The sequence below is a fragment of the Schistocerca serialis genome, chromosome 3, assembly GCF_023864345.2.
Source record: "Schistocerca serialis cubense isolate TAMUIC-IGC-003099 chromosome 3, iqSchSeri2.2, whole genome shotgun sequence".
In the NCBI taxonomy this organism is placed as follows: Eukaryota; Metazoa; Arthropoda; class Insecta; order Orthoptera; family Acrididae; genus Schistocerca; species Schistocerca serialis.
In genome coordinates this window covers 322,799,946-322,822,089 of record NC_064640.1, presented here as the reverse complement: position 1 = coordinate 322,822,089, position 22,144 = coordinate 322,799,946, and the positions used below count along the sequence as shown (strand labels likewise).

The 22,144-nt window shown below is 36.6% G+C and overlaps 1 protein-coding gene across 1 annotated transcript in view; it reads left to right on the top strand.

Moving 5' to 3' along the window:
• LOC126470807 (uncharacterized) overlaps nt 1-20,875 on the top strand; it is a 495,505-nt gene extending 474,630 nt beyond the window's left edge. Inside the window, exons 20-21 of the mRNA XM_050098819.1 lie at nt 293-537; nt 18,467-20,875. Coding sequence (XP_049954776.1) covers nt 293-537; nt 18,467-19,999 — 1,778 coding nt within the window. The 3' untranslated portion in view covers nt 20,000-20,875. The remainder of the gene's footprint in view (nt 1-292; nt 538-18,466) is intronic.
• The last annotated feature ends 1,269 nt before the right edge of the window (nt 20,876-22,144 follow it).

The following is a 22,144-nucleotide window of genomic DNA, read 5'->3' as shown; positions in this document are numbered from 1 at the left end:
CTATTAGTGATACGGTCTCCAGATGAACGCATCTGCTACTTCTCTACCTTCTCATATTTCGAGCGACTTCTCCCTGTGTTCTCCAGCAAAGTCTTTGCACTATACATGCCCCTGATGCAGTGTTTCAAATTCTCATTCTTATGGAAGGTCGCTGACCTTTCATCACCGCAAAATAAGTCAGTAAAACTGATAACAAATGGTATCTAATATCATTAAATAATTCTTTCGCTGTCTTTTGTAAATGTTTCAAAACTTTTTTTATCTCGCAATTCATTGTGATTTTAAATTACAGGTGTGCCGCTGATTATCGTGGCGTCAACAGCCACGTATGACATTGGTTACTACAATTCAACGTCTGAGTACTGTATGCTGAACAAAAATGAACCATATGTTTACTACATCACATATCTGGGGCCGTCGTGCATAATGCTGGCGGTGAATTGTGTGGTATTTGTGCTGGTATCCAGAGTTCTGTTCCAGAAACATTTGGCTGGGAAGGTGGAAGAAAGACCCGAAAACACCGTCTCCATGTCACAGGTAAAAGTTAAATCAAATATGAGAAACATGAAATTTAATACTGACAGGCTTTTACGGTCAAAGGTATTTTACAGCTCGTTAACATGTGCGGAAAACCACATTTGAGAATCGACAAGAGCTGATAGTGAAATAAACCTTTCTTCACTACTAGTGTCCAACACACACACACACACACACACACACACACACACACACAAGAACCTTAATTAACGGCGTAGTGCATTTATATGACTGTATTACTGGATTTTACTACTGATGGCAGTATCAGTGACGAAGGATAACTTTTTTTATGCTTTGACGCCAAAGTAGGAACGATGCCATTCAAACTAATGTAAATAATAGCTCTCGGAGGTTCTTTTAATACGATATTCTTCAAGTACTATACGCGCTTAATTGATATAACTCCTCTGTAATCCACATCTGCACCGCCTTTGATAACATTACGTGACGCAAAATAATAATACGATGCTTTTTTTCTGGAATAAGCACCAAAAACATTTTTACAGGATATTTACATAAATATGAGGACACGCTGGAAAAATGCCTTCGAATTTTTTGTGAAACTGTTAAACCTTTTTTGAACAATACAAACTTAATTAAAATTCTATATCTCTATTCTTCCTGCCTACATATATAGTTCTCAACATAATCACCCTGCAACGAACACATTTCTCCCCAACGAGAACATGTTTTTTGATACCGTCACTGTAGACAGTTTGACTTTGTTGACGTAGCCACAACCTCACCTCTGTACCGCTTCATCACTGTCAAAGTGAAGTCCTCGAAGTTGTTCTTTAAGTTTTGGAAACGATGCAAATCGGATGGGTCCAAGTCGTGACAATAAGGAGGATCATCAGTGACAGTGAACCCAAGGCGTCGGATTGTTGCAAATGTCGCAGCGTTCGCGTGTGGCTTATCACTGTCATGCTGAAGGAGAGGTTGCTACAAGTGTGAACGAACGTTTCCCACAATTAGAAACTCGATTACAGCACTCTGTTTCTCATGCACCAACATAGTTACGCTCCGTAATGTTACATGTTGTACAGGGTGATTCAGAAAGAATACCACAACTTTAAAAATGTGTATTTAATGAAAGAAACATAATATAACCTTCTGTTATACGTCATTACAAAGAGTATTTAAAAAGGTTTTTTTTCACTCAAAAACAAGTTCAGAGATGTTCAATATGGCCCCCTCCAGACACTCGAGCAATATCAACCCGATACTCCAACTCATTCCACACTCTCTGTAGCATATCAGGCGTAACAGTTTGGATAGCTGCTGTTATTTCTCGTTTCAAATCATCAATGGTGGCTGGGAGAGGTGGCCAAAACACCATATCCTTAACATACCCCCATAAGAAAAAATCGCAGGGGGTAAGATCAGGGCTTCTTGGAGGCCAGTGATGAAGTGCTCTGTCACGGGCTGCCTGGCAGCCGATCCATCGCCTCGGGTAGTTGACGTTCAGGTAGTTATGGACATATAAGTGCCAATGTGGTGGCGCTCAATCCTGCTGAAATATGAATTGTTGTGCTTCTTGTTCGAGCTGAGGGAACAGCCAATTCTCTAACATCTCCAGATACTGTAGTCCAGTTACAGTAGCACCTTCGAAGAAAAAGGGACCAAAAACTTTATTGGCTGAAATGGCACAGAAAACGTTCACCTTAGGCGAGTCACGTTCATACTGAGTTGTTTCCCGCGGATTCTCAGTGCCCCATATACAGACATTGTGACGGTTGACTTTCCCGTTAGTGTGGAAAGTTGCTTCATTACTAAACACAATCTTTGAAACAAAAGATTCATCTGTTTCCATTTGAGCAAGGTTAAAATCACAGAAATCGATTCTTTTAATCTTATCAGCTGCAGACAGTGCTTGAACCAATTTCAGACGATAAGGTTTCATAACTAACCTTTTTCGTAGGACTCTCCATACAGTTGACTGTGGAATTTGCAGCTCTCTGCTAGCTCTGCGAGTCGATTTTCCTGGGCTGCGAACAAATGCTTGCTGGATGCGTGCTACATTTTCATCACTCGTTCTCGGCCGTCCAGAACTTTTCCCTTTGCACAAACACCCATTCTCTGTAAACTGTTTATACCAACGTTTAATACACCACCTATCAGGAGGTTTAACACCATACTTCGTTCGAAATGCACGCTGAACAACTGTCGTCGATTCACTTCTGCCGTACTCAATAACACAAAAAGCTTTCTGTTGAGCGGTCGCCATCTTAGCATCAACTGACGCTGACGCCTAGTCAACAGCGCCTCAGGCGAACAAATGTACAACTAAATTAAATTTTATAGCTCCCTTAATACGCCGACAGATAGTGTTTAGCTCTGCCTTTTGTCGTTGCAGAGTTTTAAATTTCTAAAGTTGTGGTATTCTTTTTGAATCACCCTGTATTTCGGAGTCCTCTAGCCGTAGAGGATTGCAGCTTGCGTCAGCTAAGAGAGGGAAAGTTGACCGTTTAATACGCACGACACACAATACCTCAGCAGATACTGAGAACAGAATAAAAAATTTGGAGGCATTACTTTTCAGCAGACCCTCGTACTTTGTCTCCTCCTTATGGTTGTCTATTTTCAGTTTCCCATAAATAAATACTGTGTGTCTTGGCCGTGTGACTAATGTGGAAAGTGATTCGTCATCCACAATTAGCCAGCAGTTCTAAACATGACTACCTTCATTTCTTTGCTATATACATATATGTACGTACTCAGAGACAGACGATTTAGTTGTTTTCACTTAGTTTCCGTTGTAGATGCAACCGTTAACGGAACATTCACAGCTTCACACAATACTTCCTGATACTGTCAACATTCTTATGTTTGGTATGAACGTACATACATTAATCGTTGTTCCATAGATCATGAATACAACATATCGTAATGATGTGGAACGTGTCACTTTAACGTAAGTTTTCTTTACACAAAATAATTTTTTTTTCAGTTACTACTTCATATCTAAGAATTCATTTATTGTCATTCAGAAATTCTTTTAATTTGCTTTTAAATGTCTGTTCATAGTCTATATTTATCATTGGTGTTATACCATTTACTGTACAGAATTGTATAAACTGTGTTTTCTCAAAATTTAGTGAGAGTCCATTTGCAGAGAACCACTTAATAATTTCCTGAAAGACATTATTTGCAATTTCCTCAGCTGATTCTTGCTTGCTGGGTGTGATTACTATACTTTTATCACCAGCAAAAAGAACTAGCTTTGCATCTTCATGAATACAAAGTGGCAAGTCGTAAATATATTAAGAACCATAAGGGACCCAAGACTGAACCCAATTAGAGGACTCTGCTGGTTTTTGCAGACTATCCGTATTGTTAATTTCAACCTTCTGCATTCTTCCAGTTAAGTATGAATTAAACCAATTGTGCACTGTCCCACTCATGCCACAATACTTAAGCTTATATAGAAGAATTTCATGATTCACAAATCAAAAGCCTTTGAGGGATACAAAATATCCCAATGGGTTTGGTTATTCAATGCATTTAATATTTGATCAGTGAAAGCATATATAGCATTTTCTGTTGAAAAGCCTTTCTAAAAACCAAACTGACATTTTGTTAGTACTTCATTTTTACAAATATGTGATGCTACTCTCGAATACATTACTTTTTCAAGAATTTTGGATAAAGCTGTCAGAAGTGAAATTGGGTGGTAGTCGTTAACATCAGATCTATCCCCGTTTTTATGCAATGGTTTAACAATAACGTATTTCAGTCTATCTGGAAAAAATGCCCTGTTTCAGTGAGCTACTACATATGTGGCTGAGAATTCTACATATTTGTTGGGAACAAGCTTTTAGCATTATGTTGGAAATGTCATCAATTCCATGTGAGCTTTTATTTTTGAGTGAATTTATGTTTTTCTTAATTTCAGTAGGAGAGGTGGGTTGAATTTCAGTTTTATCAAATTGCATTGGTACTGCCCCTTCCATATACCGCCTTGCATTTTCTAAAGAGTATTTGGATCCTATTTTCTCTACAACCCTTAAAATAATGCTTATTGCAAATGTTTTCTACTTCTGACTTCTTGTTAACAAACTTTTCGTTGTGTTTGATAGAAATACAGTCTTCCTATGCTCTCGGTTGCCCTGTTTCCCTTTTAACAATATTCAAAATTGTTTTAATTTTATTATCAGATGTGCTAATCACAGACATAATGCACGTACTTCTGGAATTTTTAATAACTTTTCTTAGTACAGAGCAGTAGTTTTTATAATGTTTCTGTGTTTCGAGATCATTACTTCTCATAGCTATAAGATACATTTCCCTTTTCTGTTTACAAGATATTTTTATCCCTTTAGTAAGCCACGGCTTTTTATATGGTTTTGTACAATTATATTTCACTGTTTTCTTAGGGAAACTGTTTTCAAATATACTCACAAAGGTATCATGAAGTAGGTTAAATTTTAAATTAGCATAATGTTCCCTGTACACCTCATCCCAGTCTAACTGTTGCAAGCTTTCCCTAAAATTTTGAACTGTTAAATCATTAACTGAATACACTATTTTGGAGGACAATTTTGCATTACTGTATGGAGCTATATCACATACTGTAACTAAATGTGCATCATGATCAGACAGACCATTCTTAACAGGAAAAGTTTTTATTTAATTAAATTTATCTTGGTCTATGTATACATTATCTATGAGTGTGCTGCTTTCCTGTACCACCCGAGTAGGAAAATCAATAACTGATGTCAAATTGAAAGAACCAAGTATTACTTCAAGGTCAAGCTTTCTATTGGACTTTTTCAGAAAATCTACATTGAAATCCCCACAAACAATGATTTGCTTTTCTCTGTCTGACAGATAGCACAACAAAGAATCCAAGTTTTTCAAAAACAGTATGTCCCACTATCACTGTTTCCTCGCTGTCAAGTCGTTCCCCAATATGTTTTCCCTTTCATGACAAAGCAGTTTCTTTAAATTTACTCAGTTCCCTCAAATTCATTGCTCTAGCTGTTTGTCCTACTGCATTCTGAAGCGACACTGTGCAAAAGTAATAAAATTGTCTTTGGCAAATCAGTAGAGCAAAAGGATTCACCATGCTGCTAATGTCCATACTGCTTGATTCAGCCACAAGTTGCTAACTTATACAAAGGGATACAACAATCAGAGGTATAAAATATTCTATTTTTCTAATAAAAAAGTATTAAAGCCTTCTTAGTCAGCTTATAATGCATTTAAACTTGATATTTGTTTTAGGCTAACTTTATCTTCAAGGTCCATCTGAAATGTTTTGGAAATGGTATTGTAAAATAAAAAATTAAAAAGAAATCGGGAAACAGTGGTTCAAAGCAAGTTACCTTCATATGACTTCAGAGTGAACATTTTTGAAAAATTGTACTTTTCGCGCCAGTAAAGAACCTGCTGGGTACTGCTGCCAAAGGCTCCTTTGCAATGTCGATCGAAAACTGTTGCCTTCAAAGTTTGACGCAAACAGCTGTCCACTGACTGTGATGGCCACCAGCTCTGTTCCATATGGAACTGGTTAACACCAGGTCCCAACCCCTGTGCTAATAGTTTGCAGAAAAACATAGATCTTGATGACACATGTCAGTGAAATGTCAATGTTTAGCAATTCCCATCCATGTTCTCTTTTTCTCATCATTCAGCATGCATGACATAAATGGAGGACAGATTGTCATCTAACTCTTTGTGAATGGTGACTTTAACATTGTCATTGCTAATCCTCAGTTCCTTTGATATCACCCTCAGAGAAGGTTAAGGATTTCTGCCAGCACCTGTCGCACTTGCTCTTATGCTTGTTCAAAGTCAAACCAAATGTGGGACATTATCTTTTCTCAATAATGAAATCGTTTGAACTATGGATCTCTGCCATTATTTTATGCAGTTTGTAGTAAAATTAGTTGCTTATGTGACACTTCATTGCACTATGAGGGCAATGTCAGAAGTTCTCGTTCTGGTACAGAAAGAATTTGTCTTTCAGGTAAAAAGTACAGACATTTTTTGGTGCAGTCCTTCTTTAGGCCACTGTATTTTGTCAAAAGTTTCTCTAGTGAGTGGATTCCATTCCTACTGTATGATTCTGGAATGTATTCAAAATTCCCATTCGCAGAGGCCACAACCACATACTGTATCCCAGCCACAAACTTCTTTCTATGTAAGGATTGGTAGAAGTCAAATAGTACCAAACCTAATACCTGGGGTATCCACATCCTCCACTTTTCCCATGCTAAAGCATATTTGTAGACAGGTATTTTGTCTTGATAAAAGGTAAAGATTTTGGTAACCTAGGACTCTTCTTGTGTTTTGTTGCCTAGGTGATCTAGAAGACTTGCATATTGTAGGCAAACTTGTCAATGAAAAGAATTCTTTTTGTATCTCAAAAACAAATCCTTGGGGCATATATTTTCTGACAGACGAAACTGGCTTCGCCCTTCTTGGCACATGGTCACTGGCTTGCAGCCATTGTTTTGATTTCTGTTTTGTTCTGGCATGGGGCAGTGGAGTAAGGTCTCTCCCATACTAAGAGATCACTACATAAAAACTGGTTGAATTACTCAAAAATGCACCAAACATTCAGTTTGGTCAACATTTAACAACTGAACCATGAAACATGGAGCATGCCAAGATGGGGTTGCTTGCATGTCTCTACAACTCAAAACAGCCCTTCCTGTGGGCGCAACCACAATGGAGGGACATCTGTGGAGATACCAGGCAAATCTGTGATTCCTGAAGAGCAGCTGCACTATTTCTAATAGGTTCAGGAGCAACAGTCTAGATGACCGACAGTGTCCTTGCTATGGTGATGGTATCATCTTGAGTAAAATATTATGGAGCTAAAATACTCCTCCTTTCATATCTGTGGATGGGGACTAATCAGGAGTATGTTGTCAAACAAAACTGCATTTTAGTTGAAGCATGGATTGTCAAACCCCTTAATCAGGTTGATAGGTTACAGAATTTAAATGGTAAATGAGCAGATTGAAGTTATCTTCAGTGGGAATTAATCAAATGCAGTGACAGGAAAAAGAGGGCTTCTGATCTGGTGAGTACAGTATTATAAATACCAAATCAAATAGAGGTAATGCAGGAGCAGGTTTAATCATGAACAAGAAAATAGTAATGTGAGTAAGCTACTATGGACAGCATAGTGAACATCTTTCATAGCCAAGGTAGAAATGATGCCAACACCAACCACAGCAATAGAAGTTTATATGCCTACTAGCACTGCAAATCATGAGGAGATTGAAACACTGTATGATGAGATAAAAGAAATGATTCAGATACTTATGGGAGGTAAAATTTTTATTGTGCTGAAGGACTGGGATTCAGTAGTAGGAAAATTAAAAGAAGGAAATATAGTGGAAGAACATGGACTGGAGGAAATGAATATATTGAAACAATTTGTAAATTAGGTAAAAGGAATTACTGAGATAAGTAAGGGGATAAAAATATAATTGTAATGGAGGACAGGAATTTGATAATAAGAAATGGAAGAGAAGAAAAAGTAGCAAGAGAACATAGACTGGGAGCAAGAAATGAAAGGAGAAGCCATCGTGAAAGAAGTTTGTATATGTAGGAGAGACCTGGACACCAAAAGTTCTCAGACAGGTTATATAATGGCAAGACAAACGTATAGAAATCATATTTTTAACTGTACAACATTTCTAGGGGCACATATGTACTCTGACCATAATTTATTGGTTATGAACTGCAGATTAAAACTGAAGAAACTGCAGAAAAGGTAGGAAAGTAAGGAGATGGGGCCTGGATAAATTGAAAGAATCAGAGGTTGTTGATAGTTTCAGAGGGAGCAATAGACAGATATTGACTGAAAAAGTAGGAAACAGTTGGAAGGAATAGTGACTACCATAGAAGATGAATGGGTAGAGTTGAGATGTGAAATAATGAAGACAGCAGAGCTTTGGAGAAAAGAGAAGCATCTGTATGGATATCAAGAGTTTGAATGGCAAGTAAGCAAAGACAGGAAAGCTGAAAGATGGAAGGAATGTATGGAAGAGCTGTGAGAGGGAAATGAACTTATAAAAATATTACAGAAATGGAAAAGGAATAAGTGAAGATGGGCTGCAAATATTATACTGCAAGAATAATTTGACAGAGCACTGAAAGCGCTTTACTGCAATAAAGCTCCCAGCGTAGACGACATTCCTCAGAATTATTGAGATCTTTTGGAGAGGCTGCCATCACAAAACTATTCCATCTGGTAAGCAATGTACAGAATACAGGTGCAATGCCCCTTGGTTTCAAGAAGAATGAAATAATTCCATTTGCAAATGTGTCAGGTGCTGACCTGTGTGAATATCAACAAACATCAATTTAATAAGTCATGGTTGCAAAGCACTGATCTGAATTATTATATAATAATGGAGAAACTGGTAGAAGCTGACCATAGAGAAGATAAGTTTGGTTTCTGGAGAGTCACCTCAATTTCTCATTTGTGTATTCTTTGGATATACACTTACTGATTTCAATTTTGGATCTTATTTGGATTTATGTACCTAGTATTATACAAGCTATGTTGCTTTTTAGGAGTGCTTCAAACTCTAGGAGTCTGTTGTGAATGCTTCACCAGCTGATTGCTAAGACTTTAATTATTTCATCTGTAGAGGTCATGTGTTCGAGTCTTATGATAATTCTTCAAGATTTCATACAGCTAACATAATCCAGTTTGGATTTGGTTACATGGACTAGGCAAGGCATAATATGAGATCTACTTCTGCTCCAAATAGTTATAATTATTCAAGTCCAACTGCAGTAGTCTGTGACTTAATTTAGTGACAGGTTTTCTGTATGCACCAGCTCTAGTACTCCATAACTAACAGTGTCTCTTATACATTGTTCATTCTTGGCATTAGTGTCATTAGTATCAGTCTCATCATCTTAGTCATCATCATCACTATCACTATTATCCATGTCATAACTATTGACAGATAAAGGTCACCTCCAGACTTACCCATGCATTACACTATTCAGTGATACACATCAATGATGCTTTTGCATGTTTCTAATGTCACCTATGATATCATCTCTGTCTTTTTTTATCTCTTTGGACCCAGCAAAGAATTTTGTTGATCCTTCTATCATCATTTTTGTCTGGCTACATGTCTCATATGCCTCCACTTCATTTCCACAATAGTTACAGTTGTCTTCCACCCAAATCTGTTCTCTGGTCAATTTGCTTGCTTACCTTACTCCCCTAGTTGTTCCCAACATGCATCTTACCATTTATTTCTAAGACACCTTTAGTTTATTATAGTTTTTGTACAATAGCTAATATCATACTGCCATGCCGGTACATCAAAACTGGTGACACTAATCATTAACTTTCTGGGTCAGACACATCTGAAGCTTTGTTTTGAAAACTGTATTGAGTTTACCGAAAGTATTACTGGTCTTATTTATTCTTGTGTTTATTTTCCTTTTCTGCCTATTCACTCAATGTCTCCAGCTGTATTTAAATAAAAACACTTATGAACTGCTTCTGTGAATTTGCTGTTAAATAGCACTACTTCTTTTTTATTCTCACTGTGTTGATTATACAATATTTTAGTCTTTATGTTACTGATTTTCAGACATATTTTCAAATGTGCTTTATTCAATTCTTCCATTCATTGTCTAAGTTTGTCAACACTAGAGGCAAATAGTACATCATCATCAAAATGTATTTGGTGCAAATAAGTTCCATGAACGTCTACTCATTCATTGTTCTCCAGTTTAAGGATCAGAAAACTTGCTTTAAGATTGTCAGATATAGTTTTGGTGATATGGAATGTCCTTGTCTGACACTTATTCAGTTTTGAACTTCTCACTATACTGCTGAAGTCTAATGGAAACTGTAGCAATAGCATATTATATTTTTCAGTATATTAGCACCATGCATTGGATGCTAGCACTATACAGTGTGTGTGTGTGTGTGTGTGTGTGTGTGTGTGTGTGTGTGTGTGTGTGTGTGTGTGTGTGTTTTCTCTATCTCTATCACAAGAAAAGATTTATTCTGAAAGTTAGCATGTTTTCTTTGTCTATTGTTTGTGTCTGTTGGCTACTCAACCTGTCTACTATCTGGTGAGTGGTCTCCTTTACAAGTATTAAATTGGTTCCATAAATATATTGTTTCTCAAGGGCTGTCAGTACAGTGTCTAAAAGTGAGTAAGTAGCTAATTCAAAATGGATGAATTTCATATAAAGTGATAATTCATATTCACCGGTCCTTCCTATAACTTTGAAAATTATCCATTTTGATATGTCCATCCACTTCTAAAGCAAATGTGTTCCTCTGACTCATTAAAATCTAACATTTTTTCTATTCAAATGGTGATAATATTAATGAATATTTTGTAAATTACAGATACATACTGGATTATCCTAGAGTTTTTTATGTCTTGTCTGTCTCCTCTCCTGTACAGGAGAATAATTGTAGCAATGTCCCAGTATTGCAGAATTAGATAAACAATCTGGCAAGCTCCTTTTGTAGCAGTTTTCCTCCAGCTTTAATCAGTTATGATCAATCACCTATATGTTTAGGCACCTTCCCTTTCTTTACTTATCAAATGACTCTAACCACATTTTCTGGCAATACTTCTGGAATGTCATTGTTGTCGTTATGAAGAAATTGTTTTCTGATGCATATCAGCAACCATACAAATATTTACAGACTTTTTTTGTTAGTTACTGTGCAATCCACCATCTTAACTGACAAGAAAAGATGTCTGTTTTGTTTCCTTCATACTCTTGGATCTTTTCAGTTTTTTCTTATAGGAAATTTTCATCGTGTATTCTTACATCCTCTTGAAGCCATTTATTAACAGTTTTACTTAATTCACAATTTTTATCATGTTTCAGCTATTGTTTGCTTCAAACAATCACACTCTCTGTAATAACTATCTCATACCATTGGAGGTTTTCTTTGCTTTCACTTGTATACACAGTCAAATGTCACTATGTGAGGTGCTATGATTTTAACCTTTACTTAGTCTCATTCCATGTGTATGTGGAGGAGGGGGTGGTTACAAGGTGGGGAGGGCAGATTTGTAATTTGTAATAAATACTCCTCCTTGTCATGCATCTGTGACTATTATTATCCTCACCAGGTACTTATAATATTGGTTGTTAGAGAAGAAGAAAATTAGATTTTGTATTATGTCAAATGTCCATGATCCTTCATCAGGTTCCTTCTGTTCACCCAAACACACTGCAGTACATCTTTTGTCTTTTTTCTTGACTTTAATCCAGTAATCCTCCTCTGTGAACCATGAGTTAATAGATACCTCTTTTCTCAAACAAGTACTTACCAACATTGTCACCTCAGGTTGCAGAAACTTACATACACTGCAGCACTCAGTTTACCACTGATATTTAAGCACACTCATTATATTTTTATATGCTTTACATTTTTCACATTATATTATGAACCTATTACATATATCAAAAAGTGTAAAAGTCCTCGAGAGCCTTTCCATTCAGTGTGGATTCTCAGCACTAAACCAGAAGGATGCATATTCTTTACTTCTACAGTGCTAACTGTAATTTGTGAAAGCTTGACATGATATCAAGTGGATATATATCTGCAACAGTTGATTATTATCCCATTTTTTTAAAAAAATGTTTTTAAGTCTATTGTGGCTTTCCTTTATATTGATTATCAATTTTGTCCAAATTTTGGATGCCTTTAGATCTGTTAAAACAAATAAAAGACATCCAGAGTTTGATCTTACATAAGTAATGTGAAACACACACACACACACACACACACACACATACATACATATGGTAAGTACAGGGTGTTTCAAAAAGAATGACCTTATTTCAAAATTTCATATTTATTGATAAAAATATACTATATAAATGAGATCAATTGCAAAATATTCACAAAAACTTCATGTTTCAGCTATGGTATTGCAAATGCTCTGTGTTTACGTCAGCAGCAGCACAAACAACATCTAGATGATAGTTAAATTCATCATACACTTTACACAATGTATCTGCTTTTATAGAAGTTATGGTGGCTGTTATTCTGTTCTTCACTCCTTCTATGACACAAGGTAAAGCGGAGATAAACACACTTTCTTTCACACATCCCCACAAGAAAATATTACACGGTGTCATGTCCCACAATCTTGGAGGCCGAGAATGCAGGTCAGTGTCTCAGGTTCCCATGTGCCCTGTCCATTGTTGAGGTAGTATGTCAACCTGAACAGCTTGCACTAATTGTAGTTTCTATGGTTTATAGATGAAATGACACTGTAACACTCACCAGTCATTCGAGGCACTGCCAGTTCTCAGCTTGCACTGCAAGTAGACTTTCGTGGACTCTGCTCAAACATTTACCAAATTCTTTCCACATTGTCATCAGAAGTGTGAGGTCAACCTAGACTCTTACCTTTTCATAAGCACCCTTTCTCTTTCAAATTGGTGATATCAATGACAAATGTTTTTGGGAGCAGGTGGATCAGTGCCAGAATGCTGATGAAAAACACACTGGATTGAAATCACTGACTCACTCTTTGCAAACTGCAGCACACAACATACCTTCTGTTTAGTGGATGCTATCTTACTTCTGACTGACTGCAAGCTGAGAAGATGCATTGACTGACATCTAATGGCAATTTTCTGTAACTCTAGGCCACATCCATTCGAACAACATACACTTCCCTGATAGCATGTCCCATGTTTCATAATTATTACCATCCAACATTTGGTCATTCTTTTTGAAACAACCTGTATAATTTTGTGTAATATAGAGTAATGATGGTCATCCCTAAGTTTTCTGTTAATGTTAGTATAATTCATAGTGCTTTGTTTGCTTTGGTTATGATTCCTGCATGGTAAATACTCATTCTATTTATTAATCCACATAGTCATAGCATTCAGAATATTTTTGACTGTAACAAATATCGATTCTAAAAATTAAATTTACAAAGAGACAGTTGGGCTAGCTAGCCATTACATAGCTCCAAGATGAACATCTCCCAGTACTGATGACAGAACCACAGAAGAAGTTATTCTGCAGAAATTCCAAGATGGAAACAACAGACAAAACTAGGAAAGGCAGCCACTCACATGAAGGTGAGCTGGCTAGAACACTGGACTTACATTTAGGAGCATGACAGCTCCAATCCCTGTCTCACCATTCAGATTTAGGCTTTCCGTGATTTCCCTAAATTATTTAAGACAAATGCCAGGATGGTTCCTTTGAGCAGTCATAGTTAATTTCCTTCCCCATCATTTCTTAAACTGAGCTTCTCCTGCATCTCTATTGACCTCATTGCTGACAGGATGTTAAACTATAATCCTCCTTCACCTCCTTCATTTCAAGATGGCTATTAATGTAGAGCATACATACCAATGCAGAAACATCACTAACTTTCAAGATACTGCTTTTTTTCAGGTTAAATACTCTCTCTCTCTCTCTCTCTCTCTCTCTCTCTCTCTCTCTCTCTTTCAACCATAAAACACCCTAATGCAATTATCCAGAGCTACAATGACTGACTGTTTACAAGCCTTTGCTCATCTAACGAGAGTGTTAGGAGGGGATAGATAAGAGGAAACATAGGGGATAAGATGTGCTAAGCACGAATAGAGTGGAGAGGTAATTAGAGGCATCATGATGTGTAAGATAGATAGTTTCAATGGCAGTAGAAAAATGAGAACACGAAAAGATGACATTGTTTTGATTGGGTGGGGATGGCCTGCAGTATGGCAAGGGAGGAACGATGAGAGCAGGATTAAAGAAATGGAATAAGGAGTAGCAGAAGGGCTGATTTCTGTACATGGCAGTTAAAGATACATTAGACAGATAGCTGTTCGGCCTGAAAGTAAGGGCAACCTGAGGTACTAATTAAGTTACCACACTCACCCATAAGCAAGGACATATTCTCATTGTGGAGCTGGTATTCTTTCCCTGTTTGCAAAACATATAGTTTCTTATTATTATATGTTTCTATTTACTAGAACAGAGAGATATTTTTGCTTCTCCATTACCTTAGAATTGTTACTGAGTCAATATTATTTTTCTGTGTGCATGGTATAGACAGTGATGATTATGTGAAACAAGTTAAAATTAAGAATTTGAAGTCATTTTCACTATTTTTCGACCATGACTGTCTCAAGAAATATGTTAAGGTTTTTTAAATTACCACTGACTGGTAGCGGTAATAACAGCCACCATAACTTACAAAGTTATGATTATCTACTGAACTGGGTCTTGAACAGAAATATTTGCCTTTTGTGTATAGTGCTGTGCAGTGAACCACATGAGCAATTATCAAAGTCTCACTCAGTGACTCAGAGATTCTGCTTGCTACTAGCTCATTCTATTCTAGTTCAATGGGAGTCAGTCAATACATGCAAGTACCTGGATGTGACATTTTGTCGGGATATGAAACAAAATGATCACATAGGCAAGTCATAGGTAAAGCAGTTCATTGGTAAGGATACGGGGAATATGCATTTTGGTACACAAACAAGATTTCTTACTAAATATTCATACAATTCATCCTAGAATGTTGCACAAGTGCTTAGGACCCATACTACATACGACTAATAGGGGAAGTTGAGCATATAAAAAGAAGGCCGAATGATTGGTCTCACAATTTTTTGACATATGTAAGAGGGTCATGGTGATTATCTCCTGTCACAGGTGTGTTCTACTCCATCAGATTCATGCACAACCTGTGAAAATTGTTGTAGGAAACAACACCTCTGCTGTACCGGTAACTTATACAAAGTGTTTCATTTGGTCATGGCCATCAATCAGCTGTCCACCCAAACGAACGGCTGCTGCCACTTTGTGATGAGAAACAAACTTGACACTCTCAATAGACTAGGATGGTGCTGTGCATGAAATGCTCAACTTGGATAACTGTTACACAACTTGCGCTATCTGTGTACTTGGCTCCCCTCCACATCCCGTGATAGAAGAGATAGAGAAGATCCAATGGAGAGCAGCGCGCTTCATTATAGGATTATTTAGTAATTGTGAAAGCATTACGAAGATGACAGATAAACTCCAGTGGAAGTCTCTGCAAGAGAGACACTCAGTAGCTCGGTACGGGCTTTTGTTGAAGTTTGAAGAACATACCTTCACCGATGAGTCAATCAGTATATTGCTCCCTCCTACATATATCTTGTGAAGAGACTATGAGGATAAAATCAGAGAGATTAGATCCCACACATAGGCATACCATCAATCTTTCTTTCCACAAACAATACGAGACTAAAATAGAACGGAGAACCGACAGAGGTACTCAAAGTACCCTCTGCCACACACTGTAGGTGGCTTTTGGAGTATGGATGTAGATGTAGACGTAGAATACTAGATTTTCTGAATTGAGTAGAGGTTGTAACAATGGAAAATTGTACTGAAATGCAGGAGGATCTGCAATGAATTGACGCATGGTGCAGGAAATGGCAATTGAATCTCAATATAGACAAGTGTAATGTGCTGCAAATACATAGAAAGAAAGATCCTTTATCATTTAGCTACAATATAGCAGGTCAGCAACTGGAAGCAGTTAATTCCATAAATTATCTAGGAGTAGGTATTACGAGTGATTTAAAGTGGAATGACCATATAAAATTAATCGTCGGTAAAGCAGATGCCAGACTGAGATTCACTGGAAGAATCCTAAGGAAATGCAATCCAAAAACAAAGGAAATAGGTTACAGTACACTTGTTCACCCACTGCTTGAATACTGCTCACCAGTGCGGGATTCGTACAAGATAGGGTTGATAGAAGAGATAGAAAAGATCCAACGGAGAGCAGTGCGCTTCATTACAGGATCATTTAGTAATCGCGAAAGCATTATGGACATGATGGAGATGATAGATAAACTCCAGTGAAAGACTCTGCAAGAGAGACGCTCAGTACCTCAGTACGGGCTTTTGTTGAAGTTTTGAGAACATACCTTCACCAAGGAGTCAAGCAGTATATTGCTCCCTCCTACGTATATCTTGCGAAGAGACCATGAGGATAAAATCAGAGAGATTAGATCCCACACATAGGCATACTGACAATCTTTCTTTCCACAAACAATACGAGACTGGAATAGAAGGGAGAACCGATAGAGATACTCAACGTACCCTCCGCCACACACCGTCAGGTGGCTTGCGGAGTATGGATATAGATGTAGATGTAGAATACTAGATTTTCTGAATTGAATAGATACTGTGACCCCACACCCCCCACTTCATTCCATTAATCTACACCAAAATTGTTCTCTCCATAGTCTGCTTCTTCCTATGTTCTGTCTTGTCCCCACCGTAAACGTACACCACCAATTATTGTACACTGCACATCAACCTGTAGCAGGGTGTCAACCCACTCCATCACTTCACTCTGTTTCACATGCCTGCCTGCAGCAAGGTGGGTTTGCTGGTACCACATTCCTATCTCATTCCCTTGCTGCCTTAACCTCTAGTTATCACACTCCCTACCCTGCACCCATCCCTTCCCTTCCCCTTTCATTTTTCCCTCCCACCCATTCCACCTGATCACAGTCCCTCAAACCAGTCAAGTTGCAGCACTGAGACAATATAAATGTGCTTATGGGGTGGAAAGAAACAACAGATAATAAGATCAGAGCAGTGTACGGTACATTGAAACAAACAGTTTTTTTCAGGTCATCATAGGTAGGAAACGCAATGTGGAGCTACAGCTGTAAAACAATAGCCAGTCGCCGAAAAGGGTGTGAATGTGTGTACATTTAAACTAACTTTCCCCAGATAATATCTATTACACTAAACACTCTAGTTAATAATTAAATTAGTTGATTATAATGGTTTCAGCTGAACAGTGAAAGACATGCAAACATGAAATTCCTGTCTGTGACTCCTGACATTAGATGTTGAGTTCTCTGGTGTTTACTTGGTAAAACTTGACTATTAAATCAGTTCCACTAAAAGTACTGTAATGTTACTAATTTGTCAAGGTAATAACTTGTCCTGCAGAAACAACACTGGAGCAAAATATTAATGTTAATAACATTGTTAATTATGAAATCTGAAGGCCACATGTTTTAAATTTTTGCAAACGTAGAGAGAGCATGAATGAACCTTCATTCTAGTCACTACAGTAGATTAGTAGGTTTGGACTAAGACAATGTTGAAAGAGCAGAGTGAAATTAAATTTTTAAAACTCATTTTTTCTCAAGTCACATGTTTTACAGCTAATGCTCAAAATCCCTGTCTCCAACATTGCTGCCAATTTGATATAGTCAAAAGAATGATTGACATAACATATGATCACCTTTGTCAGACAAAACTGCACTCCTAGACACCCCCAGTGAGTTTTGGTTGCCAGAAAATCTTCTGCACACTCATTGCTTACTGGCTGGTGTTTTATGGCCATAACTCCACAATGTGGCATTTTTAAAACATGATTATCTTGAAAATTTATTTCCATCCTTAATATGAGGCTGTTTTTCTATGTCTCAGCTGTATGGTAATTTATTAACTATATTCATTATAGATTATTTATTCTCAAGTTTCTAGTGCTGGCCATTTTCCTTCTTTCTCCACACTACAGTTGCCCTCTCAATCCACATATTCTCACCCATTTCTGCCATTGTCTCCCCTCTTAAACTGCTACCGCAACCACTTTCATTCCATTTTATTACCTCACTTTTTGCTCCCATTGTTCTCCCTTCTGTTGCATCATACAATAAGACTCTACCTACTGTATGTGCCCAATGTTATTTCCTCATACAGTGGAAAGCTAATTGTCTTTCTTTAGTTTCGCAGAGAACAAACTTAGGATTTCCATCTTGTTTGAAAAAGTTATTACTTTAGTATAAATTTCTTAAATGTTAATGTAACTTTATTGAGTATACTTCTTTATGTTAAACAGCTCTACCTGTATTTATTTTATGTATTACTTAAAATAACAAATTTTGGAGCTAACATTTGTTTCTGTTCCCTTTTCAGGTTCGAGGTGCATTTGCTGTCATGACTTTACTAGGAGTGACATGGGTATTTGGAGCATTTGCTTTTGGTAGTACAGAACTTGTATTTCAGTACTTGTTTTGCATATCAAATTCTCTGCAAGGATTCATCATATTTATTGTAAGATGTGTACAGTATTCACAAGCAAGGCTTGCTTGGGCTGCATGCATCAGAAGGAAACAAATTAAGGAATTCCGTGGAGCTGTACCATCTTCATTCATAGGGAATTCACACTCACTGAACACTGTTTCATCAAGCATTTGCTCTCAGTCGACACACAAAGTTAACTTAGATAAAGAAAATAATTCCAATGATGGTGGTAACAGTTTGATATGGGGAAAACCTCTTTCAAAAGACTCCCACAGTAAATCTCGAGGTCAGTCTTATTCATCTTGGAAATTCCAAAATGTATTTAACACTTCTTCAGAATCAGATGATACATTTAAATGTGCTGCCAATTTTATTGAACTACAAGATCCACATATTGTATCAGCAACTTCAAATAACAGTAATAGTATCTCAGGCACTTTGAAAAAGGAGTTGGAAAAGACCCTCGTGAATAGACCAACCATTTGTAGGACGCAAAGTATGCATGTGAAAAGCCAGAGTTTTTCAAATGATTTAAGTAGTTTCAAACGAGGAAATAGCATACATTGTTCTCTGCAGCTATATAGCAAAGCACCATTTCATATGACTTACACAGAAAGCCAAGATACACTCACTGCAAAAGAAGGGGAAGACACATCTTGGCAGTTCATGAGAACACAGCCAAAGCTTAAAACACATGAAATAACAACAATGACTGTCCGTAAAGAAACTCCTTTAGCTGAGGGAGATTCTCCTGTCACAGTGCACGCAAGCTCAAATCTTAAAGAAGAAACATTTATCAAAACTGTCAGTCATTCAGATCAAGGTTATATTTCTGGAATTTGTACAACTGAACATTCACCAGATAGCCCTTGTCAGAAACCTCACCAAATTCACTGTGCTAAAAAGTATTTATGTGAGACAGACTCAAGGCTGACTGTATCAACACCGGATCACATATCAACCAATTCAAGTGCAAGTAATAAAAATGGATCATATCATGACCCATGTACTGAAGTTAGAAATCTTATAACAAAAAGTGATGGAAACATTTTGCCCCCAAAGAATCTGGTACAAAAATTAGAGAGGGAGAAAATAATTTCTCATACATTTATAGTTATTAATGGCCAAAAAATTTACACAAACAACCCTTCTGTTAGACTAAATGCTGAGCAAGTTGTTGATGGAAAGAAAATTGATGTTCAGTGTGTTAATAATAGTCAGATTCCCCCAATACTTAATAAGGATTCAGGTGAAATAAAAAATAGACTCTATGGTGGTACCATAACAACCAAAGAGACTCCCACTTTAACTGAAAACACTAATTTAGAGACAAAAAACTCTAGCAAAAATATTGTCTCAAAAGATATGCCTGCTTACAAAGATTTGAAAGACATTCAGTTAACAACTACTAGAAGTAAAAAGTGAAAGAGAGTCACAGAACACAAAGTATTATGAATCTTTGTTTTTGACTTCCAGTGTGATAGACATTAATTTATTTGTATAGTGTTAAGTCTGCGAACAAATGCTTTTACAACAAAAATGAAAAGTTTTCCTTTATTAAAAGAAACATCACTATACCTGACAAAAGTGCAAAAGAAACTATTTGTACTGTGAATGTCTACAAGAAAAAGAGAAGCATTTGAGATTGAACATGATTAGAGGTGCGTATATGTAAATATTTCTGTTTCTAACTTTATAGGTAAATCTGTTGCCTACAACTATAAGTCACAGGACACCTATCAAACTGTTTCTGTGGATCATTTCATGAGTGAAGAAGACAATTTTCTCTCTTATTCTGACTGCTATCACACTTATATTACTTTCTTCTTCTTCAAAACCAGTATTTGCTCAACAGCTGTGCATTGTCTACATTGTCCAACATTTCAACATAATGAGATGAAAAATGTTTTTCAGTTACAAATAAAAGTCAGATTTAAAATTAAGATTCACACTAGTTTGAGGATATATTTTCAATTGAAAATTTTTCCATTCCCTCATATGAAACAACTCATCATTCACAAAATAGAGAGATAGGTGACAAAAAAATTCACTTGCAGTATACTACAACACTAAGTAGTATGCTTAATCATTTCAAAAATTTTGCTCAAATGGGAAAATAGCTTGTATTTATAAATGAACGACTACCTAGTGTGAAATATGAAGCATCATTTTTAAGAAAAATAGTTTCAAAGAAGCATTATGTTAATATGTGTTAGACCTTTGTAAACTATGGATCTCTCATCACAGATGTCATTTATCATTAAGTTTTATGTAGGACTGTGTTTTAGAAATGCAGAGAATAATACAGAATAAAACAAATGTAGTGAAGTTTATTTTCCTCAGAATAACACTTTTGTGGCCCCCCTACTATTTTGTTATATGGAACCAGTATTATGTCAATATATTTATGAATATTGTGAAACATTATTTTTCTACTAGAAAAATTAGTATTTTCTGAAATGACATATGTTCTGTGACACATGGATTCATACTTACAACTGTGTGCATTTGACATTAAAATCTCATTCATGTGTGTGCTGTGCTCCAGATATGCATTTACATACAGATCCACACATGGGCACCTTCACACACACAGACACACACAAACACACACACACACACACACACACACACACAGTAACTTTGGAATTTGTAAATAAAGTGAAAATACAAGGACTACTTAAGTGAATATTTTTAAGAAATGAGCAAATAGCTGAAATGACACTTCACTAAAAGTCAAATCTGAAATTGTGTCCTTTTGTAACTGATGTAACTATTGTATCTCTAGTTGTGAATAAAGATAATACCTGATACAATCTACTGTATGAAAGTGATTTCTACTGAGATTGATCTTGTTCTGTTTTAACTAGTGTCTTTATAAGAGATTATGAACCCATATTCATAGCTGCATCTTCATGCTGTACCTACAAATACAGTGGGGACTAAGATATATGGAATTTTTCAATAGTTTCCTACAAACAGCTAAGTTTTCTGACTAATAGTTTTCAATTTAGCCTGCTTGTAATATTTAGTTGATGGCAATTTATGGCATCTGAAGGACATTGTTTCTTGTAAAATTTATCTCTTTTGTTACTCACAATGAGTGCCCTCTGCTTTCCCTAACAAGATCTGCCCAACTTCTATACCATTCCATATTTTTCTCTTTTTGCCAGTAGTTGAATAAGGAGCCCTTAGTTAAAAGTTGTATACTGATTACCAAATCACAGAAAGTCACTATTATTCAATACAACTTAACAAAGTCCTGACCATAATTCTATCCATTTTTGTACCAGTAAGGCTAGCAGAAAAACTTGCCACTGTTGAAGAAAATTCTCCAGATAAGATGTATGAAATGGTTAAAGAAGCCATCCACACGGCAACATATGTAATACCAGGAGAAAAATAAAACCAAAAGAAAAATAGAAAATTTGATGAGGGGGGACTGATGCAGTGCAAGAGTAAGTAGAAAATAAGAAGGAAGTTCATAATAGATGGTTAAGCTCAAAATCATACAGTGATTGTTGGGTACACAGAGAGAGGAAAAAGAATACACAGACACAATGATTAAGG